At 43.2% G+C, this 26,024-nt stretch overlaps 2 protein-coding genes across 6 annotated transcripts in view; both read left to right on the top strand.

Moving 5' to 3' along the window:
* The window catches only part of LOC309537863 (protein C19orf12 homolog), a 206,520-nt gene that overhangs the window by 179,358 nt on the left and 1,138 nt on the right, over window positions 1–26,024 (top strand). For 2 of the 3 annotated variants that reach the window (XM_082233038.1, XM_082233037.1), the window contains exon 2: window positions 19,577–25,087. In XM_082233038.1, coding sequence (XP_082089164.1) covers window positions 24,925–25,087 — 163 coding nt within the window. In that variant the 5' untranslated portion in view covers window positions 19,577–24,924. Of the gene's footprint in view, window positions 1–19,576; window positions 25,088–26,024 lie in introns of those variants that run through there. The other variant, XM_082233036.1, reaches the window with a different exon arrangement.
* On the top strand, window positions 9,835–21,206 carry LOC309537864 (protein C19orf12 homolog). Of its 3 annotated transcripts, none has more exons than XM_082233040.1 (3): window positions 9,835–10,667; window positions 18,087–18,262; window positions 18,952–21,206. In XM_082233040.1, the coding sequence occupies exons 2-3, from the start codon at window positions 18,103–18,105 to the stop codon at window positions 19,215–19,217; spliced, it is 426 nt and encodes a 141-aa protein (XP_082089166.1). In that variant the 5' UTR covers window positions 9,835–10,667; window positions 18,087–18,102; the 3' UTR covers window positions 19,218–21,206. The 3 variants fall into 3 exon arrangements, with proteins under 3 accessions (XP_082089166.1, XP_082089165.1, XP_082089167.1); XM_082233039.1 differs by lacking the exon at window positions 9,835–10,667 and adding an exon at window positions 12,576–12,887; XM_082233041.1 differs by lacking the exon at window positions 9,835–10,667 and adding an exon at window positions 16,464–16,925.

Genomic DNA, 26,024 nt, shown 5'->3' with positions numbered 1-26,024 from the left:
GTTTGCCTCACCTGTTGCCCTCTAAATTCCCAAAGTGGCATCCTTACCATTTCATTGGTTCAGTGCTTGCAGCCTAAATGTCATGGACTGGCTGGATGCTGGGGGGCGGGGTGAGGCAACAGCAGGGGAACCCCCAAGGGATAAAGGCTCAGAGCCCAGGTGGGGATTGGTGGTGAGACGGTGTTGAGTAGTCTCGTAGGATATCCCTAATCCATTCTCCCTTCCTATTCCAGTGACTGACTGCAATATTTTGAATTGGGACAGAGACAAAAATCTTTCCTGCAATCATAATGGAAGGACCTGTTTTGTGTGTTTATGCAAATAAAGTTTGCCATCGTGTCGGGTATTTATTTAAATGCCATGCAATTCTTCCCCTCCACATAGGCAGACAACCCTAAGGGGGGCAGCGGCGGGGGAAGGAGCTTCACCCCATTCAAAACAAACCGAATTGTTCCTAAGAACAATTTCGTTTCAAATCCACAGAACAATATTTCATTCATCCTTAATTATCTCCCCACTGGTAAGAGAAGCATCGCAGACTCCTTTTGTTCTCCTGATTTTGCATGCAGTGTGATTAGGTAGCAGATTTATTTATTTTTTGTTTTAGTTATATATATAGATGCCAGCGTACTACCAGCCCTTACACATGTGGGGTTTGGCCTCATTGTTTGACTGGTAGAGCAACAAGCAAGAGGAACACGCGTCCTGCCAAATTTCACAGCCCCCCAAGGTGCACAAGTTCCAGGCTCCCTTTTCACTGCAATCCCCTCCCGTGCACTGCTTTGCTACCGGAACGGCGACCCCATTGTCTTCCGCCGCATTATTGTGAAGCGGCTTTTCTCTCCTGCTGTTTGTCCCCTGTAATCCATTCGGTTGCTGCCGCCGTCCTGAGAATCTCCGCTTGAAAGGAATCACTTAGTGCTTACAGATGCTTCTCTTGAACCTGCTGGCAAGGATGCAGGCTTTGACTAAAGTACCAGGCCTGTGATCCTGCTGATGGGGAAGAAGGGGCAGAGTGAGACAGCAAAAAAATGAAATAAAATAAACGCCGCGAATCTCTCTTTGGTGGAGTTTATAATTTGTTGCTTTCATGGTGCTCTGTTCTCTGTGCTTGTACTCAACGTTATCTGCTCTCCCCCGTGGATTTCTCTACAAAGCATGATGGGAATGTTAGCATGGGAAAGGAAAATTAATACGGGCTGGCAGTGTTTGCCTAGCACACATGCAAGGCAGATCACACAGCCACAAGCAAAGGGAGACATCTACCGTTTGAGAGAGAGTAAAGGAGGCACATGGCAGCACTGCAGGCTTGGTAGGCAATTTGTCCAATGCTGAATACCACGTTTGGGAATTCTGTCGTAAGGCAGGCTTTGTATAAAAGTGAGAAAGTTTGCAGAGGCGATCATGGTTGGGAAAGCAAAATCTGTGAGGAAAAAGCTGAAATAACTAGGGTGGAGTGGGGGTTGTTGATGGATGGCTTAACCATAGCAAAGGATCTGAGACAAGCTGTTCTCTGAAGTTCTGCATGCAGGGAGTTTTTCATGGGGGAAATCATGCAAAATGTGATATCCTACCTACACCCTGGGATTGGTAGGGCAGAAAGCAGGGAGACTGACAGTAGAGGGCACCACAACCAATGACCAGCGGAGCCAACTCATTCTCCCTTCTGCCTTCTCCCTGCTGAGCTCCACAAAAGGGAATACTGAGATGAGGAAGGTGATGGGCAGTGCCATCCCCCACTGGACTGAGTGGAAGTAGGCAGGCAGGCTGGGTGGGGGCTGGCTGAAGACAGAGTGTGGTTGGGTTGGTGGGGCATTGCCCCATTTAATGAACCAGTCTCCGATGGCTGTATCCCATCATTCTTTTTTTTTTTTTTTTTAATGCTTTTATTAAATCCAACTCATTATACATTATCCATTTTACAACAAATCATATGCATTTTCGACTTCCTTCAACGTCGCTGACATTCTTTCATAGTTATTCTTTTAGTACACATTCCATTCTTCCATATTGCCATTTACACCTCCTTTCCTCCTATATTTCTATTAAACAATATTCATTAGTTCTTTACAAAGCCTCTTTAAACCCCACCAGCGTTGTATTTACACCATAGTTATTTTCCAGATAACACACAAATTTCTCCCAGTCTTTTATAAATTTTTGGTCTTTTGTATATCTAATCTTCCCTGTTAATTTGTCCAATTCTGCATATTCTATTAACTTTGCTCTCCATTCTTCTACCCTTGGAATTTCCTCCTGCTTCCACCTCTGAGCCAATACTATTCTGGCAGCTGTTACAGCGTACTGGAAAAATTTTTGGTCTTTTCTTCTGATGTCCTTCCTTACAATACCTAATAAGAAAGCCTCCGGTCTTTTCACAAAAGTGTACCTCAATATCTTTTTCATCTCGTTATAGATTTCTTCCCAGAAGCTTTTGACTTTCTTACACTCCCACCACTGGTGGAAGAATGTACCTTCTTTAAGTTTACATTTCCAGCATTTGTTATCTACTTTGTACATCTTTGCCAGTCTCACAGGTGACAGGTACCATCTGTAAAGCATCTTCATCATGTTTTCTTTCAATGTCATACAAGCTGTAAATTTTATATTCTCTTTCCACAACCTTTCCCAATCCCCCAATTGAATATTGTATCCCAAATCCTTTGCCCATTGCACCATCACTGACTTCACCTCCTCATCCTTCGTGTGCCACTCTAACATTATTTTATACATTTTTGATAGGTTTTTAAATTCACTATTTATTATCTCTTTTTGAAAAATTAATTCCTTTTCTACATACCCCCTTTCCTTCAACTCTTTTTTAAACATTTCGTTTACTTGAAAGTAGTGCAACCAATCGTATGTTAATGCTTTAACTTGGTCATATGATTTCATTTTCCACTTCCCTCCTTCATTAATGACCATTTCTCCATATGTTCCCCACTTTCCTCTCATATTAATTTTCTTAACACACATAGTTTCTAACGGAGATAGCCAATGTGGGACTCTTGGTTCTAAAATGTTTTTATATCTATCCCAGACCTCTATTAATGCTCCTCTAAAAATATGATTTCCAAATCCCTTATGTAACCTCTTTTTATCACACCATAGGTATGCGTGCCACCCAAATTTGTTATTAAACCCCTCCAAATCTAATAGTTCTTTGTCTTCCAATTTTACCCAATCTTTCAACCAACACAGGCACGCTGCCTCATAGTACAATCTCATGTCTGGGAGGCCGAAGCCTCCTCTCTCCTTTGCTTCCGTCAATAACTTGAATCTAATTCTGGGCTTCTTTCCTTCCCAGACATATCTTGATATTACCTTTTGCCATTCCCCAAAAATTTTTGTGCCTTTTAATATGGGTAAAGTTTGGAATAAAAATAATAACTTAGGGAGCACCATCATTTTTACCATTGATATTCTTCCCCATAGTGATAGTTTCAATCTATTCCAAACCTCCAGATCCTTCTTTATATCTTTCCACATAGGGATGTAATTGTATTGGTATAAATCTATATTCTTATCCGAGAGCCAAATTCCCAAATATTTGATCTTCTTGACTACCTCAATTTCCGTTTGTTGTTTTAATACTTCAATTTTGTCTTGGTCCAAATTTTTCACTATCATTTTAGTCTTCCTCTTATTCAATCTAAATCCTGATAGTTTCCCAAATTGTTCCATCTCTTCCAGTACTTCTTTTATACTTTCTATCGGTTCTTCCAGAGTTACAACCACATCATCCGCAAAGGCCCTTACCTTATATTCGTTAACACCTAATGTCACCCCTTTAATTTGCTTATTTTGTCTTATTGCATTTAATAAAACTTCCAGGACCACTATAAATAGTAATGGCGAAAGCGGGCAACCCTGCCTTGTTCCTTTGGATATTTTTATATCTTCCGTGATGATGTTATTTATAATCAACCTTGCCTTCTGTTCTGTATATATTGCCTCAATGCCATTAAAAAATTCTTGACCCACCTCCATAGCCTCCAAATTTCTCAACATAAATTCCCAGATCACGTTATCGAAGGCTTTCTCCGCATCTACGAATATTAAACTTGCTGGTTTGTTACACCTATCGGACAAGTATTCTATAACATTGACTATGTTTCTTATATTATTTCTTAATTGTCTGCCCGGTAGGAAACCTTCTTGGTCTCTATGTATAATTTTTACTAATATCTTTTTTAATCTCTTTGCTAGAATTCCTGTGAAGATTTTATAATCTGTGTTTAATAGCGATATGGGTCTATAGTTCTTAATTTGGGTCAAGTCCGAATCCTGTTTTGGTATTATTGTAATAAATGCCTCTTTCCATGTTCCTGGGATGTCCTTTTCTTTCAAGATGTTATTCATTACTTTGATTAACGGGGCCATCAACGTGTCTCTCATTTCTTTGTAATAGCTTGAAGTAAACCCATCCGGGCCCGGTGCTTTCCCTCTTTTTAGTTCTTTTATGACTTCCTCTACTTCTTCTTTGCAAATTGGTGCGTTCAACTGTTCTTTTTGATCTATTGGGATCTTCCTCACCATCTTCTCTTTCAGATATCTTTCTATTTTCTTCTTATTATTCCTTTCTTTATTCCTATATAGTTGTTTATAAAAATCGACAAATCCTTTCCTAATTTCTTTTGGATTTGTTATTTCTTCTCCATTCACTTCAATTTTGTTGATTGTATTTTGTTCTTTTCTCTTCTTGACTTGCCAAGCAAGCCATTTTCCTGATTTATTAGCAAACTCGAAATTTTTTTGCCTTAACCTTTTAATATTCCATTCAACCTCTTTATTTATTAACATCGCAAACTGAGTTTGAAGAATCTTTATTTCCTGTATTATCTTCTCGTTGTTAGGTTTTTTAATCAGTTTTTGTTCCTTACTCATAATCTGTTCTAAGATCTCCTTTGTCTTTTTTTCCTTATTATTTCTTTTCCATACATTCTGCTGAATACAAAGGCCCCTCATCACCGCCTTACTCGCATCCCACACCACACTCATTTTTGTCCCTTTATCCATATTGTCTCTGAAGTAATTGGATAAATTTTTTTGTGCTTTTTCTACAAATTTTTGATCATCCCATATATTGTCATTCAGCCTCCACCTGAAAGTTCGCTCTTCAAAGCCTTTTAACTCCATTTCTATTGGGTTGTGGTCTGAAATCACCTTTGCCTGTATTTCTATTTTTTGAATTCTTGGAGTTAACTCATTTGATACCCATATTTGATCTATTCTTGACATTGTTTGATTTGATTCTGAGTGGTATGTGAATTGCTTCTCCAGAGGGTGTCTGAGCCTCCAAATATCTACTAAATTACAATTCTTCGTCATTGCAAAGAACGTTTTAGGTAGTTTTCCTTCCTTATTTTTCGTTTTCCTCAGTCTGTCCATTTCTAATGAAACCACCCCGTTCATATCTCCCATTATTATAATTTTTTGGTCCATGTATTCAAGTAGTTTCTCCTCCAGTAGTTTAAAGAACTCCTTCTTACTCCCATTTGGTGAGTAAATCCCAACAATTATCAACTTTTCACCTTGCCACTTAATTTGAACCATTATAATTCTACCTTCTTGATCCTTAAATAATTGATGAGATTCAATTTTATTTTTAATATATAATACAACACCTCTTTTTTTCTCTTTGTCCGAGGATACAAATTCATTTCCCAACCTTTTGTTTATTAAAATTTTTCTGTGTTTTTTAATCACGTGGGTTTCTTGTAAGCATATGATATCTAGATTTTTCTTTTTTAACATATGTTCAATCCTATTCCGTTTTCTCTTATCATTCAATCCGTTCACATTCCAGTTCCACAATTTTAACGCCATTCTTCTTGTCCCTACTTGAATTTAGGTTTACCTTATAGTCTTTCTATCTCTTCTCCTACCTCGTCCTCTTCCTCTTCTTCTGATTCTCTCTCAACCTGTTCTTCTTCTTCTCTTAATTCGAATTCCTCCCTTAAATTTAGTCCTCCTTCTGCCCCTTTGACCTCCTCCTCTTCTACTTGAAGCTCTTTGTATCTCCTTGTAAATTTCCCTATTTCCTCCGGGCTAATCAATCTTCTTTTTACCCCTTTGTAGAAAAACGAGACCCCTTCCGGAAACTCCCATCTAAAATCAATCTTATTTTTCTTAAGCAATTGCACCAATGGTTTATAAGATTCTCTTCGTTTCAACAGTCTTATTGGAATATCTTTGAATATAATTATATAATTCCCATCAATATATAATCTTTTCTCTCTGTTTCTTTGTAAAATCTGATTTCTCATCTCTCTATCTTTAAATGTTATTAGGCAGTCACCTGGGAATTTTTTTGCTTTGCCTGATCTTATTTTCATTCTAAAAGCATTTTGTATTGTTTTCCCAACTTCTTCCTCCGATAACCCCATCCACTGCGCAATCTCTTTTATCAATCTTTCTTTTATATTTTCATTTTGCACTTCCGGTATCTGCCTCAGTCTCAAATTCACTTCTCTCTGTTTTAATTCATTCATTGCGATAGAGTCTTTTATTTCTTCCTGTATTTTGTTTAAATCTGCAATCTCATTTTTCATCTTTTCTTCTTCCCGTTTCATCTCTTTCATTTCGTGTTTTGTTTTTTTAAGACCCTCATCCACTCTCTTTGAGACCTCTTTAATTTGTCCCTTTAGTTCACTAACTGTCTCCTCAATCTTTTTGTCCATTTTTCCAATTTTGTTATCAACCTGTTCTAATTTTATCTCCAAATTCTTTTCACTCTGCTTGATTTCTGCAAACATCTTCAATATTTCTGTTTTAAACTCTGCTTCCTGTTTTGAAGCTCTTCTATCTGTTGGGGTCCCCCCCTCCGCCCCCTTTTTTTGTGTATGCGACATTCCCCCAAATATCGGGTATCAAATATCAAATACTAAATTAAGTTGTACAATTTCTAAACAATTCCTAAATAATTACAATTACAATTGTTATTATCCTTAAATACTATTTAGAATATCCGTTGCAAGTTAGCACTACCAAACAGAGGGATAAATTATAATTTACAAATAACTTAGCAATTCCTCCTCAAAGGCTTATGTAAAATATTGTCCCGTCCACTAAGATTTAGAGGAATTTATTTGTTAATCCGTGTTCTTCTTGCCCCCATTCGGGCTAATCCAATTAGAATTTTAATTAATCCATTTCTAGTTTAAGGGTCCAAAGGCACTCCAAAGAAGAAGCAAACAATTTCCCTTCAGCTTGGTGGTCCAGAGATATTCCAGAAGGCAAAAGTAATAGAAACAAAATTCAGATTTCAGGGAGCAAAGATAGCAAATATAACAACCAACTATACTTCCAAATGAGTTCAAGTTCCAAATGTGTTCAGATATATTCCAATTTCAAATTCAGATTTCACATCCAAATTTCCAAGTATCTTTAAGTCCCTTAGAGATAAATTTACCCCTTGGAAATAGGTTTCTAAAATAAATAGTTCCAGGAGGATTTTCCGTTCGGTGTTAAAGAAATTTTAAAGGTAATCTTCTTCTATTTCACAGTCTTAGATTGTTTCCACACAGGTTTTCTACTTTAAGTAGTAATACTTAGTTCAGACCCCTAGAGGGAGTCTGACTCTACCCAGTCTTGAAGAAAGTTCTGAGGAAAAGGAAAATCCTAAAATGGTTCCTTTGCTCCGGCAATTTCTTTTTAAAGTCCAATTGTATCCCATCATTCTGCTGCACTTGGCTGGCCCAAAGGGGGGGAACTGAATCTCACGTCAGCACAAGAAATGGGGCAGGTTCTTCAACTGCACTTGAGGGCTGTTACCATTTGCTTTGGCGCCAGTGTGCTCCCACTGCTGGTGATTGAAGCCTAGTGCACATGCCATTAGCCACAGTCCATATCTATCCTGCAGTTTCTTGAGAAACCAGTCTTCCTCCAGTTGAAAAACGTTAGCCATACTCACTGTGCAGTTAAGCTGAGCAGGGCACATGTGAGACAGTCATTGCACATGTTGCAGGGGGAAGCTGCAGTCACACATAAACCAAACAGGTAATGCACATCCGATGAAGATATCCCCACCCCTCCAGTGATGTGCAAATATGACTTGAAATGCAGCTGGGAAGGTCAGACAACCTTGCTAGGGTTTAAGTCGCTAATGTGTACGTAGCCAATTTATTTAATTTTTTTGTTTATTTGAATATTTATGAGCCACACATTCATAAAATATATGCAGGTGGCTTACAATGTAAAATACAATAAAGTTAAAAGCAATCAATAAATATTTATACAAATATAATTTAAAACTTCAGTATCCTGGTAGGTTAGAAAGGGGGGGGGGATAAAAATCCTGAAATTCTTATATTGGATGGGATACTTATGCCTTCAAATGCCCCAATCAAGCATAAACCAGGATAGGCAGGCAGTGGATGCAATCCTAAAGCACAAAAGAGGTTCACAGGCATGTACTTTTCTCACCTGCCATCTATCCCTCCACCACTCTTCCTGGAGTGAGGAGGTTAAGGGGTGATATGATAGCCATGTTCAAATACATAAAAGGATGTCACATAGAGGAGGGAGAAAGGTTGTTTTCTGCTGCTCCAGAGAAGCGGACACAGAGCAATGGATCCAAACTACAAGAAAGAAGATTCCACCTAAACCTTAGGAAGAACTTCCTGACAGTATGAGCTGTTCGACAGTGGAATTTGCTGCCAAGGAGTGTGGTGGAGTCTCCTACTTTGGAGGTCTTTAAGCAGAGGCTTGACAACCATATGTCAGGAGTGCTCTGATGGTGTTTCCTGCTTGGCAGGCGGTTGGACTCGATGGCCCTTGTGGTCTCTTCCAACTCTATGATTCTATGATTCTTCCCTCCATCACTCTCCCAGAGCTCATCCATAATGCCACTTAATATGGCTAGGGAGTTTCCTGTACCTCCATTCATTCTCTGTGGTTCATATGATGCTCTCCCCCTTGCTACACTCCCCCCTCCCGCAATCCAGGTTTTCTTATATCAGGGGTAGCCAGAAAATCTTGACTGAGGAGGTAAAAAGTGTGGGAAGGCAGCTTTTTGGAGGAGAGCATCATATGGACAATGAAGGCACGGGAAGTTTCCTATGCTCATTAAACTACACTGTGGGTGATGCCCTAGGGATGCTCTGATGCGGCATCAGAGAGCCAGCGTGGTGTAGTGGTTAAGAGCAGTAGACTCGTAATCTGGGGAACCGGGTTCGGTCTCCGCTCCTCCACATGCAGCTGCTGGGTGACCTTGGGCTAGTCACACTTCTCTGAAGTCTCTCAGCCTCACTCACCTCACAGAGTGTTTGTTGTGGGGGAGGAAGGGAAAGGAGAATGTGAGCCGCTTTGAGACTCCTTCGGGTAGTGATAAAGCGGGATATCAAATCCAAACTCTTCTTCACTTCAAAGGGAACCTGGCTCTGGGACAGTGAAGTGTAAGATCACCAAGAGGAAGGAAGACTCCTATCCATTGCCTGTACTTTCCATCACATCCTTATCGTTCCTGGAGGACAGCTGCATTTGGAGATACAAGTTTCCCATGACCACATGCAGATTGGTCTTCAAGTGTCCTTAAGAGAGTTTCTACTAGCCAAACACTGCTGGGCATGTTACAGGGCGAAATTTTAATGCAACCGCCAGATGGGGCTGTTTATGTAATAAAAGCAATTTCAGAGGCAACCTCTCACCTCCTGCTGTTCTGACCCCCCCCCCCAACAAAATTCATCAACATCCTTGGTTTCCTGGTGTGCTCCCCGCCCTCCATTTTTTTGTATGCGAAGTGACCCAACTACATCTGCGGGGGGGGGGGATTTAAGCAGCAGGAGTTGGACTTGATGACTCCTCAAGGTCCCTTCCAACAACTCTCCGCTTCTATTGAAGGAATGAAGGTGAGGACAGGTGACCTCACCTAGGCCTGAAGTCACCCCCCCCCCAAAGCAGGCTCAAAGCTTCTCAAAGCTTTTCAAAATTATTTTCTCAGCAGCTAAGCATCAGAAACATTCCACTCTGCTGTAACAAAGGTAGAGAACAGTCCATTGTTTCTCAGGCCTTTCTCATGCCTTCTGGCCTTGCTAAAGAACCACAATTGCAACTTGCTTTCTGTCCGGGAACCATGCCAGAACAAGAGATTGAAACATATCTGAACACTCTGAAACACCCCCCCCCTTTCCTGGGAAGGGCGCCAAGAGTCCACAATAGTCCCAAGACAGCTTTCTGTACATGCTCAGGAACCTCAACATGGGGCAGGACTCCTGAGGGAGGAGAAAGGGGGAGGGAACTAGAAAGGGGTATATATGCTTGTGCACATGATTGTGAACTCGTGCATGCTTTTTGTGACTTATCACACTTGCTCCTTCTACCAGTTCATGGATGGTAGAAATAAAAGCCTTTTCTCCGAAACTATTCCTTGAGTGTCTGTTGACTCCCACTTCCCTTTCCCGGGCGCAATATTTTTCCCACCTGAGGGCAAAGCCTCATAAGGCTACATTTCTTGGTCCGTTTGGCCGGGAAAAACAGATTCCCTGAGAATAAGGGATGTGGGTTCAAGGCGTCCCTGCGGTGAACAGCTCGGTTCGTGTCAGCAGTTCCAGTGCACATCCTGCCAAGTTCGTGGGAGGAATTGCCACCCGTTCCTGAGTGGACACACTGCAAGGACCGGAGAAAAAGCAACAGCCATACAGAAAGAAGGTACCTCGAGGAAAAAGGTAAGCTCCACAGGATAGGTGGGAGCAAAGAGAGTTTGATCAGCTCCACCAGAAGGGCAGTAAAAGGTGCCACTGGTTTTGGTTTTGCCCAAAAAAGCAGCAAAAAGGGTGCTGCTGGGCCCCGGTCAAAGTCTAAGCACTGCCGGTTGTGGTTGGTTGTTGGTTTTGTGCCCAGAAGAAGCAGTAAAAAAAAAAAAAAAGGTGCTCTTGGGCCCCGGTCGAAGTCGTGAAGCACTGCTGGTTGGTTGTTTGGTTTTGGTAAAAAGGGGATTGGGGGAGGTGCATGGGTTTTTCTGAATGTGTGTGGGGGGACACTCCAGTGAATGTTTTGAGTGTGTGAGACGTTGGAAGCAACGTGTGGTCTGTGACTGAGTGAGAGAAATGAAAGGAGGAGGGAGTGTCCCAGTATCCCAGTATCAAAAACCTGAAGAAAAAAATAGACTTCAACACTTATGTGAAGTTCCTGACCGTCCCCCATGGCTTAGGAAAAGTAGAACTGTGATTACCTGTGCCATGCCAAACTGTGCCCAGTACGGCAGCAAGTACAAGTTAGGAAAAAACCCCCAGCAGTCTTGCCAGACCCAGGACAAGGAGGGAGGAATACTTAGCCCCCCTCCACCCTATGCAGCAACTGCACCAGGGCTAAATAAGGTTCCCCCTACCCAACCCCCAAAGCAAAGAGACTGAGGAAGAAAAGACAGGAGAAAAGAGAAGAGGAAGGTGGTATGGAGAATGAAGAATTCAGAATCAGGTGAAGTGGACAAGCAGACAGTCTGAAAGAGTGTTCCAGTATGTAGAACCTTTTAAAAGCAGAGCTGGCTAGAAGCAGCACAATGCAAGAATGTGAATTGACAGAAAGAAACAGAAGGGAAGGCTTAAAGAGCCCTAGGATTACAATACTGACCATTGAGGAAATCCGCAAGATAAATGGCCTCAGGGCAGCGGACAATACTGAAGTTGCAATTGAGGCAGCTAAAAGTTGCAATTGAGGCAGCTAAAAAACTCCACTTTGCTGGCCCCCTGGAGTCATCCGACGCCCAGGACCACAGACCTCCAAGCACCCTAAATCTTGTCTCTCAGCAGCTCCTGATCCTTGTGATATAATAATGCTAATATGTGCGTACCTTGCAGGGCCATTTTAAGGAACAATAAGATCATGTATATGGAAGGTTGCTAGATAATACAGTATATATAAGCATAAGCAGAAAGAGTTTAGCATGAAATTCGAGTTGCTTGGGAAGGCAGGAGAGACAGCTTTAAAGGAAGAAAACAAATGGAAACACGTTTATTCATACTGGAATTTAAATTGTCGTAAACTTCCCCTGGGTTTGCTGATAAAGGGTGGGCAAGACATTAAAAACAACAACACTTATCATATGTGTGTGTTAATATACTTAACATATTTAAAGCTAATATATTTATTGAATAAATATGTATTGCCTATCTATAATAAAGTATTATTATTTTCCAAAGGGGAGGGGAGACGTCCACCCTAAGCATTTCCAAGGCAAAACGAGGAAGGAGGCGCGCGTGGAAAGCGGACAGATTTAATCCTTCTCCGCAAAAGCTTTCCGCTTCTTCCGGCGCCTCTGGCACACCGGGACTCAGGAGGCGCAGCCGCAAAGCTCTTCACCTGCAGAACGCCTGCCTGTTAAAAAGCAGCTGTTGCAAGCACAGGAGCCCTGACAGCGGCGCAGGAGAAAGACACGCTAGCCCTATATTTTGCAGCTGGGGCTTCGGTGCCCCAGACCCGCCGACATTTCGGAAACTTGAGCAAGCTCGGTGCAGTTGCAACCGTGGCTGTGCGTCGGGACGCAAAGCGAGGCCCAGATCCGCCCTCTGTGATCCCCCACGGGACCCGCGGCTGGGCGGGAGCGACCTCGGAGACCCGGCTGGGCCGGGACGGAGTGGTTGTGCGCGCAGACCCGGGCCGAGGGAGGAAGGCTTCCGGATCCGGGGGCGAATTGCATGGCCCCGGGGCGGGGAGTAGGAGTTTGCAAAGGGGGTTGGGGAGAGACTCGAGGAAAGCGCCCTGTTTGCCTGCCGGGGCTGGACGGAAGGGGCTGCTTTGCAAAGGCGCCGACTACATCTCCCATCACCCCTTGCTCACGGCTTTGCCTGTTGGGAATTGTAGTCCAAAAATTAAAGAAGCACATTCGCAAGGACTAACGGGTTTCCAGGGCAAGCCTTTCCAGGCTGGTTAAAAGGGCTTCTTCTCAGGTAAGTGAGAGTTTAGGCTTGCGGACTAGCAGCTTGCGTGGACTGGGACCCTCCTTTGCAGGAAGCGCGCAGCGATTCTGAACGATCAGCTCTGCTGCTCTGAAAATCACAGCTAAACACTACGGATTTCTCTTGCTTTGGCCCCGCTGATGACAACAGAAAGACCGTAGCTAGCAATGCGTGGCCACTTGTCTGTCCGCTGCTGGAGGCTGTGGACTGAAATGCAGGGAGGGACTTTTCCTGATACTTGGAAGGGGAGGGCGGGGGCTGAACGACAGAAGCCCCGGGCGTGGTTGTTTTGACAGGCAGCGTGGCTAATGCAAAATCTCTGGTGGGGCGAATAAGAAGGAAGTCAGAGCGGTTTCTATCAAACGAGAAGGGGAAACCCCCCAATATGCAGGCAACTGGTGGGTTCGTAATCCCTGCAAAAATCAAAGGAATCTGAATCCGCTATGAAGGACCTCAGGTGTGGCTGGGTTTCAGAGCAGATGTTCGAAGCGCAATAGTCTCCTGTGGTTTGGGAGTGAGATCACTTCTGTGATCATGCCCGTGAAGCAATCTTTTTGTGTAAGGGCATCAATCCCACGAACTCTAAGGTGTTTTTTGTGTGGTTTTTTTTTTTTTTTTTTTTTTGCAAAGCTGGGAGTTTCTGGATTGCAATGAGAATGATGAAACCATGGAAGGTTTGCTCTGTCTGCAAAACCAGGAACAGATCAGAACTCCTATTTTGCAACCACAAAAAAACTTATTCTGAGAATTTTTAATTACCGTATCACCACCACTTCTGCAGTCATGAGAGCTGGAAATTTAAGATGACAATGAAGCCTTTCCCCCCCAGGAAGTAAAGCCCATTGACGTGCTTGCAAGTAAATCTGCTTGGTCTCGCAGACCATTGGTTTACCTACTCCAGTGCTGTATACGCCGGCCTGGTGTGATGCTATATGTGAATCCTGCCCAGTGGCTTATTTTTTTAAAAAAATGATATTTATTGAAACAAAAGAATTTTTTAAAAAATACACACACAAAAAACCCACAAAATTACAAAACAAAAAAACAAAATCATGAAAAAAGAAGAAAAGATAAAACCATCCTTATCAAATTCTCCAAATTCCATTACCTTCTTTCCATGACCTCCTCCTCCTCCCATCTCTTGTATCTTGATTAATAATTATCACAGCAAATCCTTTCCATAACTCATAATATTTTATCATTACATTACCTTACTCTAGTCTCATTTTATCTTATAAAAACGACCTTAGAGCTTAAAACTTAAATCTTTTTTACCAACTTCTCATAACCATTACCTTTTTGCCTAGTTCTTTAAACATTTTTTAAAAATATTTTATTACATTTTCACAATAGACAAGCACACATAGACAAAGAAAATACAAAATCACAAAAAACAATACAATACAAAAATACAAACATTAAACACATCAAAGGAAAAAGAAAAAAAAGATAAAAACACATATAGTAACAAAAAACAAAAATTCCCTCTTTCCTAGTTTCTTATTTTCAATTAGCTTATTTTCCCGACTTCCTCACGTCTCCCGTTCTTGTATCCCTTTTTTAAAAAAATTAATTCAGCAAATTCATATCTTAATAATTTATCTGTTGTTAGTCCAATCTTACATTTTACTTTGTTGCTAAAGCCCCTGCGATTCATTTCAATGTCCTTAACATTCATAAATTTTACAGTATTTCTGCAAATAAATTTTAAATTTCTTCCAATCTTCCTCCACCGTCTCCTCTCCCTGGTCTCGGATTCTGCCAGTCATTTCCGCCATCTCCATATAGTCCATTAGTTGCATAGTTCTTTAAACATTTTAACAAGAGCCAAGTAATTTCATTTCAACATTTTCCCAACATTCATAAAACATTTCTATTAATAATAACACAAAAAAGTACAATATAATAAAAACAATCCAATCTTCTTCCAGCGTCCCCTCCCCCCGGTCCCGGGGTTGTCAGTCTTTTCTTTCTTTTTTTTAGTCTGGCCCATTAACCTGGTGCCCTTATATCCGAGGCCTTCAAGTCTCTTCCATGTCCCTTTCGCAGCTCTTCTTCATATTTTCCTTTCACTCGCGGGAACTCCAGCTTTGTAGTGTTTTTGACCCTTTTCAGCAAATCAGCCCCTTTCTCATAGTCCAGACTAAGCTCCATGTGGTGATTTAAAACATATTTCAGATTCCCTCCAAAATTGGGAGTCCCAACAGCTCCAAACCTCTGGCGGCCCATTTCCAGACTCGGAAAGTCCAAACCTCCCTGCATAGGGAGGTCAATCCAACCCCCCATTTCCAGTTCAAACCAAACTTTATCTTTCCAAGTCTGGTTTTTTCCAATTTCATTTATCATATCCAAAAGCTCACTTTCCTGCTGGGCCGAGAGTCCCTCCATCCCTTTTGGCGTCCCAGATTCAGCAGGGTCCTCTTCTTTCTGTTGTTCTGTCGTGACACACTCCTGTTTTAGTTCCTGAGTGGGCTCCATATAATTTTCCACTACCTGATCAAAGGCGCTGGCAGCTTTTGTCATAAAGTCCATCTTCTGACTTAACTGATCCAATAGGGCACTTATATTACAGAAAGCACCCAACAGTGCTTCTGAAGGCATTGTCACAAAACTCTTTCCCACAGTTGTAATCAGTAAACAGCAGCAAGTTCCCAGGATTTAGTTACAATTTCATAGCCCCCCTCTAGGGGGAGAAACTTCTGATTGTTCTTTTCCTTGAAAACAATAGCAACAGAGTTTCTTCTTTAAGATATTTTGTCCATATTTGTTCTTTTTTAAAAAGCGAAAGGAAACAATGGAATCACAATTTTTCCCTCCTTTTAACTATCTGTCAAAGCATTTATTTCTGGTCAATGAGCTTCAAACGTCAAATCTGACACCCCGCTCCAGGGTCAGGACAGTGGAAAGTTACTTTACTTTAACTTTAATTCCGCAGGTTTAAACAACTCAATAGAAATCCCCCTTCTTCTCCTGCTTCCGAAGGGGGGTTCCGCAATTGTGAATGATGAAGGACGACCCTTTAAAAGTGATTTTTAAGGCTCTAGTTTACGTTGTCTTTGCTTTGTTGTTACTACAAGAAAACGGAAGGGTGACTTCCTGTTTAACCCTTTCTGTTTCAGTACCAAATTAGGGTAAATTTTAGGGTCCAAGTTCCTTTTATTTTGCCAATGCTTGTTTAAAATCCAGGTATCTAGCGTTCCAGTACTCACGGTTAGTTATTTTCAATGCCAAATTGTCCCAGGAAAAAGGCAGCGCTCTCCGGCAACGGCTGTGCGGCTTCGCTCCGCAGAAAAAGCAGTCGACTCACAGCACAGTGCCACTTCCCCCTCTTCACTTCGGAGCCCGTTTCTGGGTTCCTTAGTGGGTTGGGGGGGCGCTAAAGGTGCCCGCCGAGTCCCATGGTCACAGGCTTCATCCGCCTGTGATTTTCAAAAGGGTCCCCGCTACGCCGCAGCGGAAAAGACCCGTTTCTTGTGGAGCTTGTCCCTCCAGTTCAGAGGGAGTCCGCCATCGCCAGAGGCGCCACCCCGGAAGTCTTCTCCCTGCCCAGTGGCTTAATGATGGTTTCTTTACTTCTAACAAATGGTGATCTGGAGCCATGGTTTGTTGTTGACTTAGGAACCTTGGTTTGTTTTAACTGTGGTTCGGTAATGCACGTAAACCTAGGAGCTTTCCTTAATTTGACCACCAAACACCACCCAAAACCACAAAGGCACAAGACAAGAGCAGCTGGGAAGCAAGCCAAATTTGGGAGACACTAGCCATGGTTTGTCTGAACATCTGTGGGACAACTCAACCATGGCCAAGTGTTTTGTGCAGACTGTTCCTCTTCTGACAGAGGATCTCTCTCTGAGGTCTTCAGCAGGGATGAGAGAGGACATGGGAGAGGGCCTTCTTGGTGGCTGCTCCCAGACTTTGGGACTCCCTTCCTAAAGATGTTAGACCGCTTCCCTCCTTGTTGCCCTTTCACTGGCAGGTGAAGGTGGATTTATTGCAACAGGCCTTTAGGAACTGACTGTTTTTAGAAAGGTCTGGTGCTGTTATGTTTTTATTGTTACCTGTATTTTTAATAGATCTTTGTTTTGATAGTATTTTGATTGTCTTGATGTTTAATTACTATTAATGATTATCTTTTCTATTTTATATGTGTATGTGCATTTTTCTCTGTAATGTGCCTTGGGTCCCTGTCTGGGGAAAAGGCAAAATAATAATAATCTTGTTACCCAAGATTGCCTTTAATTAGAGGTGTGGTGGATTGAACTTGCGACCTCCTACATTGAGTATAGGAAGCCTTTTGCCCTCCAGATATTGCAGAACTATAGTTCCCCTCAGCCCCAGCAAGCGTGGCAATGAAGCAATTAAGAAAACATCCTTTCACACTGATTAATTGATATCTGGTGCTGTAAACTGCTTTGATATTTTTTAATGATAAAGCGCTATACAAATATTTTTGTAAATAGAGATGGGCAGCAGCTACATGGGGTATAAAAGAGCTCTTAGGTTAGGGGTTGGGAACCTCAGGCCCAGGGACCAATTCTGCCCCTCCAGACCTCTCTGGCTGGTCCTCGGGGTTCTCGGGGTTCTCTCAGTGGTCCATCTCAGGGAATGTGCCTTTGAACTTCGACAGCGCCTCTTTGCTTGCTTGGATGGAAGCATGTGTATACTTTTTCACAGTTGCCTGCTGCCTGCTGTCTGAGTCACATCCGCTACACCCCGCCCACCATTGGGGTGCACCCCCCACCCAGAAGAAAGTTGCTCATGGTGGAATGTGGCCCTTGAGCCTAAGTTAGGTTCTCTCGCATTTCTATTAAGGTGTTGTGGCTTTCCATAATGGGCACGGGTGGCGCTGTGGTCTAAACCACAGAGCCTAGGGCTTGCCGATCAGAAGGTCGGCGGTTCAAATCCCCACAATGGTCAGTCCCAGCTCTTGCCCACCTAGCAGTTCGAAAGCACACCAGTGGAAGTAGATAAATATGTACCACTCCGGCGGGAAGGTAAATGGCGTTTCCGTGCGCTGCTCTGGTTCGCCAGAAGTGGCTTAGTCATGCTGGCCTCATGACCCGGAAAAACTGTCTGCGGACAAATGCCGGCTCCCTCGGCCAGTAAAGTGAGATGAGCGTGCAACTCCAGAGTCGTCTACGACTGGGCCTAACGGTCATGGGTACCTTTACCTTTCCATCTGCTTTCAAGGTGTGAGCTACGCAAGATGCCGGTCAGCGTGAACGATGTCATGCAGCTCCTATGCCATGTGTCTGATGAGCGGAAAATGAGGGCGGCCTTCAAGCATTCGGGGCGAGGAGCGATTGTGGCTGGGGCAACTGCTTTCTTGGGAGGCTTGGTGGGCGGCCCTCCTGGCATAGCCGTCGGTAAGTGAGGCTCTCTTTTTGCAGAGGGTCTGTAGAAACTACCTTGCCTTTTTGCTTTAGAGCGATTCCCAAACTTTTTCGGACCCCGCAACCCAACTTGGCTCCATAGTGGTTTGCATGGCACTATATAATTTAAAATGGCAACAACGAATTGCACATTTATTCCAAATCCAAACTATTTGTTTTGAACAAAGTTCATGCCCTTGGTCCAGTGATACCAGCTTTTCAAAAGTCTGATAGTCTTTTACTCTTCCAGCGCTGCCCTGCACTTGCCTCTTAACAATTCCCAGGGGAGGGGATAGTACTTCCCAATTTGGGGAACAAGCGAATTAGAATGTTAATGTCCTGATTTTGCTCAAAAACAGGAAACAAAAAGCCAGCCCTGCAAGATGGGGTAGCAACAATAAATTCATAGCACAAGCCTAACCATGTCTACTCAAAAATAAGGCCTGTCAAGGTCAATGGGGCTGACTCCAAGGTTAGAGTTGCAGCCTTAATAATATGCCATCAAAATGTAACAGCAACCAATATGTGAAACAAAATACCCTAAAGCCAAATTCTGGTCTTCATCCCCATCAGGAGGTTTGCACCCTGGATTCTGTGCATCTGCACATGATTTGCCACATGGGGGTGTTTGGCATTGGTGGGCGACGTGTGGCTTAAAATACATTTCTGTGCTGCTTTCGTAGGGGGCGCTGTTGGGGGCTTGCTTGGCGCCTGGATGACCTCTGGGCAGTTTCAGCCCATCCCTCAGATCATCCTGGAACTGCCTCCCACGGAGCAGCAGCGGCTGTACAACAACGCCTACGCCATCATTGGGAATTTAGACTGGACCGATACAGCGCAGCTCATAGCCCTGGTCATGGGCAACACAGCCATCCAAGACCAGCTGCTTTGCATGCTGACGAGCTACATCACCAACGAGCTTAGAGCCGAAATCAAGTATGAAAACTAGGGTCTGATGTGAAATTGAGCGTGCTTAAGTAGACTTCTCTCCCCCCCCCCTTCTTTTTTGGTAACGTGGAGAATATCTTAAATCTATTTGGATCAATGATTTTCCCATTGCAACTGGAGATTGTGACACTCTTAACTTCTGTTCTTCAAACCAATCTCAGAATAGTGTTTCTAGTGGTTTGATGAGCCTTTGCCTTTCTATATTGTTATCATCGCTCTGGCTGCTGTGGATACCTCAGTTTCAGGCCTCGTGTCGACTCGCGAGAGCACGTGTGTACGCACATAGAGAATTATGTTCACTGGAAGTTGACCACTTGTGGCTACTAGGACCGGCAAGTGCCTGCGGCAGTCCTGCGGTAGCTGGTTGTGTGTGTGGCGGTGTAGTGCTTATCTATCTGGCGTCCTAACTGAATAATGCTGACAAAGGGATCATCCTGGTTTAGATGTCTCTGGTTAAATGGAGCTCACAACAGTATTCTGTTGGCATGAATGAAGCTCGCTGTTATTATGGGATAGGCTATTCACACTGCACAATGAAACACTTTGCCGTGTAAGCTGGGTGCATCAGAGACATCCCCAGAAGTCTGAATCCACGGACACACCCACACATGGGGGGGAAACTGGCAACGCTCCCATTTGTTCTATGGCACAGAGCACCTTCTTTGGTAATGCTTCTTTGGTAACTAGCTAGCCAAGGCCATTACCTTAATATAGGGTTTCGGCAAGCTTGCTCCCTTATACCTTCAACCCACATAGATACAGGATCCTAAGAAGTGGAAGGGGCTCAGGGCATCATCCAGAGTGACCCCACCCCACCCTATACCCACAACAACATATATAGAGATGGACATCTCGCATTGATGCTGAAGGTGCTACTCTACCACTATGAGTAGTAGCTATTGATACCCCTCCATTAATTTATCTAATTTTTTTTTTTTGATGGTCATTGTTACATCTCATGGAAGTGAGTTCCACAGATTAACTAGTTGCTATCTGGAAGGGGGGGAACCCATTTTCTTTTGTCTACCCTGAATCTTCCAATGTTCATGTATGTATTTCATAAAATTTATACACCGCTTGATTGTAAAACCTCAAAGTGGTTTACAAAAATATTTTGAAAAACCAAGTAAAAATTACAACAGTAGTTTAAAACATAAAGTCAAAATAGCAAAATACTAATATTCACCTCTGCTTTCTAAGCATGTGGGTAGGGGTGTCTAAATAAATTATTATTTTTTAAGCAGGCACCAAACAGAGTACAGTGAAGGCGCCTGCTTGATATCAAGAGGCAAGGAGTTCCAAAGTATAGGTGCTGCCACGCTAAATGATAAAGTTCTTGCAAATGCGGAATGGGTATTACGTGGCACCTATCGTGCCAGTTCTGCTGATTGAAGTTGACGATAGGGAACATGGGATAAGGTGACCCAGTAGGTATATGTTCAACTTTATCGGATGGTTCCCTGGTTCTAGTATATGAGAAACAGAAAAAACTTCTCGAAGAACATAAGAAGAGCCTGCTGGATCAGGCCAGCGGCCCATCTAGTCCTGCGTCCTGCTCTCACAGTTGCCAACCAGATGCCTCAAGGGGAAAACCCACAAGCAGGACCCGACCACTAGGGCCTTCTCCCCTCCTGTGGTTTCCAGCAGCTGGTACCCAGATGCATTGCTGCCTCTGGCAATGGAGGTGGAGAAATCATGGCTAATAGCCATTGACAGCCCTCTCCTCCTCTCTATCAATCTTCTCCAAGGTGGAGGTCTGAAATATTGCATGGCCCCTGGTGCAATCACCCAGGAATCCTAGGACTGTGCCATTAGGGACTTTTGCTACTTTAAAAATCAATCATGTTTCCTTTTGCTGTCGGAGAAAAATAAAACTTTGAAGCCTCAAGGTGCCTTTTTTGAAGATGCAACGTACAGAGCCAATAATGTGGCATTATCTTATTTTTGTGTGTGTGTGTTGGAAATAAATAAATTATCATACTGAAACTCAGAGGTAGATCTGTTTTTTTTAAAACTATTATATAGCGTGTGTTTGCATGACAGCCGATTCACCTGCCTTTGGAGACAAAAAACACACAATTAAAAGCCACGTGTGATACCGATCTGTTTGAGTTTGCCCTGGCTCGAAATTTGGGTAGAATGCGCACAGCCTCACTTTCAATTCTGATTGCATAGGAACATAGAAAGCTGACTTACTGAATCTTGTCATCATGGAGGGTGCCTTTTCCAAAGGCCCTCCTAAACCTGGAGCCAGATGCTCTGATTGAGTTCTGATCAGACTCAGTTAGCAGTGGCATTACAGTACTTTATCCCCAGCTAATGGACAGTTGGGGTATGGGGCATGGCAGAACAGCCAGGGAGTGGCAGTCATCCTCCCATTGTTGAGTCAACAAGCACCCATCCAGTGCATAGGATTAGACTGGATTCAGGTCCTTTCCTTGTCTATTTGTGGTGGCCATATTTGGCAGAGGATCAAAGGCCCAAAACAACCTGCTGAGTAAATTGTTTTTAACATCACACTCCTGGATAATGGTTCCACCAACATGCAGTCAGCACCAAGCTGCTGGTGGTTGCAGGGGCTCCTTTAAGTACAGCTGAAATTCTGGGTTCATTTACCTGGTAGTAAGCCCCACTGAAAATACTGGAATTTCTGAGTAGGGAGTTGGGGGAGAAATTCAATTCAGTTTGCTTTGAAAGGTGAAGTTGCTTCATTCACACTTTTCCCAGAACAAGATGTGAACAGAAATGCAGCCATCATTTGACATTCACACTTCTCCAAATTTTCCAGTGCAGTTCTCTATCCAAATACAGTGGTACCTCAGTTTAAGAATGATTTGGTTTACAAACTCTGCAAAACCGGAAATAGTGTCTTGGTTTGAGAACTTTACCTCGGTCTAAGAACAGAATCTGAACGGCGGAAGGGCACCGGCAGGCCTCAGGGAAAGCGCGCCTCAGTTTAAGAACGGTTTTGGTTTAAGAATGGACTTCCAGAATGGATTAAGTTCGTAAACTGAGGTACCACTGTAATGTGCACAAAAATACTTATGCTGGGGTAAAGTGTGCTTTACAGTTAGTGGAAATAACACCCCAATATGTGTTGTGCTAGGCAAAATTGCATGCTAAAATGTGTATGTTTTGGAGAAACTGGCACTCAGTTGTTGATGTGTGTGTGTTTTGAGGTGGGCTTTATTTTTGCAAACTGTTGTGGAAATGTGGACAGCTGAATTTAAGACAGGGAAAGCAATGAACTGAGAAAACTGACATATTCTCCCATCCCTTCCTCTGAGCAAACATGCTTTAGGATTACACTGTAAGCCTTTCTAATTCTAACACATATATCAGGTCCTTCTTTCGAAGCACCCTATTTCACCAGCCTATCCATAAAATGAAATGTTTTGACGACTGATCATCTGGGCCTGCAATTATGTGAGTAGCTGATGTGAAATCACGAGGGTGTAATGGACTGGGGAGAGGGGGAGGGAGAGAACTACCTAATTTAGGCAATACTGAGCTAGATGGACCAGTGGTCTGACTGGAATAAGTGGTGCTGGGTTACTCAACAGACAGACCAACCGTATGCTTATTGTACCAGCAAAGCAGGGGCTCCCTGACCCCACAAACCCCCCCACAAAATTCTGAAAGAATTTGGCATATGATATTTCAAAGGGGGGAAAGCATCAAAGTAGTCATTGGGAAAGATTTATTACACCTACTTACACGGCACTAGATTTTTCTGTTCTCTTTTTATTACTTATCCCACCTGTACCAGGGACCATCCTGTCAACATAGATGGAAATAATGGAAAGAAATCAGATCCTATCAAGCTTAGTAATAAATTGATGTTTTATTATTAAAGATTTATTCTTATGAGTTATACAAACTTTGTTTCTTTCCCCTTTCTAATCTATATATGCAGAAAAACAGAATACGCTGTGTAAGTTGTTTTGTTTATTGTTTTTATTTTGAATTGCATATAGAGAGCGGGGAGACGCCATGATCTTTTCAGCGCTTAGGGCTTCTAAAGGCAGCTTCCGGTGTTACAGTTTTGATTAAACAAAAAACAAAACAAAACAATGGGTAAAATTAATCACACCAGAAGGATGGAGATTGGGCAGTTAAGCAAAAGGCTCCATAGGTCAGGTGAGTCTGAGGAATTATTTGATTAGGCAGGTGGGAAAGGGATGGCACCATCAAGGTCTTCTGCAAGATAATTCCAAATTGGCAAGACAGGGCTGGTGGGATTGCTTGAGGACGGAAGAAACCTCTGGACTGAGGAACCTGGTGAAGTCTAAGGAGCAAAGGTAAGACTCTAGAGACCAGTGAAGATATTGGAAGTGGGGGAGCTAACAGCAGCATGGCTGAGGACTGAGTGGCTCCAAGGTAAGGCTGAAGACTTTGTGCTGGATACAGTAACAGGCAGGAAGCCAATGCAGGGTTTGATTTAAGGAGGCGGGGTTTTCTACAAAGCTGCTCAGGCACAACCTTGATTGGGTCAGCAAAGAGGAGCACCTGTTTTTGAAAAACTGAAAGTGGGGTTTTCTACAAAGCTGCTCAGGTTCATTTCCTCATTTGCATCCTGAATTAGAAGAACCATCTCCTGAAGTGGTCCAGTTTGTGGAAATATTGTAGCCAAAGAAGTTTTCTTTAGGAGTCAGGCAATTGGGTAAGTGATATTGTAACTCTCTTAAGCTATTAATACAGTATTACTTATATGTTTCCTAAACACATTTACTTGGAAGTGAGGACCTCTGACTTCAATGAGGGTTTTACCCCTGTAAATGTGCTGCTGTCTTAGCTATTGACCTTAACCTCTTTAATGGGCTTTTTGTTAAAGGAAACAAGGAAGGAAACAAGATAGGATTTGCTAGTTATTGAGACACAAAGGGGGAAGGGAGATTTGTTTGGCTTAGTTTCACCTTTTCAGATTATATTTCTTTTTGAGAGTTCTTGATTATAGCAAATAAAGACACGCCCATACCCTGACAACTAATTATCTTACTAAATTGCAAAGGTTGCAGTCTTACCTGCAGTTGGGCGTAAGCCCCCATGAACTGTGTTGTAAGACTGTAAATTAAATGGAGGCATGGGATGTGAGAAGCCTTGAAAATATGAGAACCATAAGGCAATATACACCTTTTTTGGCACCAGTATAAATGGGTTATTGTCTGCAATGTTGGGATTTGTATGCCAGTCTAAACAAGGGGTGGTATTCAGCGCTTGTCCTGCTCAGAGGAGAATCATTGAAGTTAATAGACATGCCTCACTTCATTCATGAATTTCAGTGGGCCTTCTCCAAGTAGGACTTAGTTGAGTACAATGCAAGAAGCAGATTTCTAGGTCTGTGGTTGTGAGAGAGAAAAGCATGGCAAATATGACCAACTATATTCATCCCAAGCAATGTGGTTCAATACCGAGGGAAGAGTCATGAGACTTGTTCAGCAGCAGATACTGTGGGGTGTCTAGAAGAAAAAGGCTCTCATTTTAGAGGGCTTGCTTTGCATGCAGAAGGTCCCAGATTCAGCTCCCAGCATCTCCAAGCAGGGCTGGGAGAGGCTCCCTGCCTGAAACTGTGCAGAGCTGCTTCCATTAGGAGCTCTATTCTGCCATATAATGTGTCAAGTCATTCCTAGATGCGCCAAATCGCAGCATCTTGTGGGCATGCTCCTTGAAGTGGATCTTCCTTTCTGCTTTCAAGGTATAAGCCAGACATGTCGCCAATTGCCGTGAATGAGATGATGCAGCTTCTGGGCCGACTATCTGATATATGGGGAATGAAGGCTGCCACGAAGCAACCCAAACGAGTTGCCCTTGCGGCAGGTTTGGGGGCCCTGTTTGGGGGCTTGTTGACTGGACCAGTTGGCATTCCAGTAGGTAAGTATGTGCTTCCTTATGAACCGGAAATCTCAGCGCAAAACTGCCTTGCCTATTTAATTAAAGCGGTAGTGTTCGGTCCCTGCTCCTGCCAACCTAGTAGTTCAAAAGCACAAAGTGCAAGTAGATAAATAGTACCACTCCAGTGGGAAGGTAAATGGTGTTTCCGTGCGCTGCTCTGGTTCGCCAGAAGCGGCTTAGTCATGCTGGCCACATGACCCGGAAGCTGTACCTGGCTCCCTCGGCCAATAAAGCAAGATGAGTGCCGCAACCCCAGAGTCCGTCATGACTGGACCTAATGGTCAGGGGTCCCTTTACCTTTTAAGAGTGAGGATCCTGGGGAGGGGAGAGATGCTCCTTCAACCTGCTCTCTTGCCCCACCTCCTTCTCTGTCACCACTTGCCTCTCTACAGCTGTCAGATCCTCTCTTTGACACTTGCACAATGCCTGTTGCGCTCCCAGCCCCAGTGCCATTGGACACTGGAGGTGCCGGCCTCTCCAGAGAGGGGTGTTCAGTTGGTGTGGCCCACTTCTGAGGGGGGCAGAGACACCTCCCTCATCACCTAGATCCAGAAGGCACCAAAAGAGGAAAGAATAGATCAGGCATAGGCAAACTCCGGCCCTCCAAATGTTTGGGACTACAATTCCCATCATCCCTAGCTAACAGGACCAGTGGTCAGGGATGATGGGAATTGTAGTCTCAAAACATCTGGAGGGCCAGAGTTTGCCTATGCCTGGAATAGATGAATCCACCTAAGTGAGAGATTGCAGAAACGCTTGCTACACTAAGCTGAGCCTGCCTCATTCCTATATATAGGATAGCAAGGGCGTGTGTCAGTATCAGAGCAACATTCAAAGCTTTGGGAGGCAGATCACCTGCCCTTGTTGTAGATGCATGCAGAATTAATTACCATGTGTATTGCCCTGTATTAGGTTA

This window comes from Podarcis vaucheri, assembly GCF_965113315.1.
Source record: "Podarcis vaucheri genome assembly, chromosome: 7".
Lineage (NCBI taxonomy): Eukaryota > Metazoa > Chordata > Lepidosauria > Squamata > Lacertidae > Podarcis > Podarcis vaucheri.
This window is presented reverse-complemented; position numbering and strand designations above follow the sequence as displayed.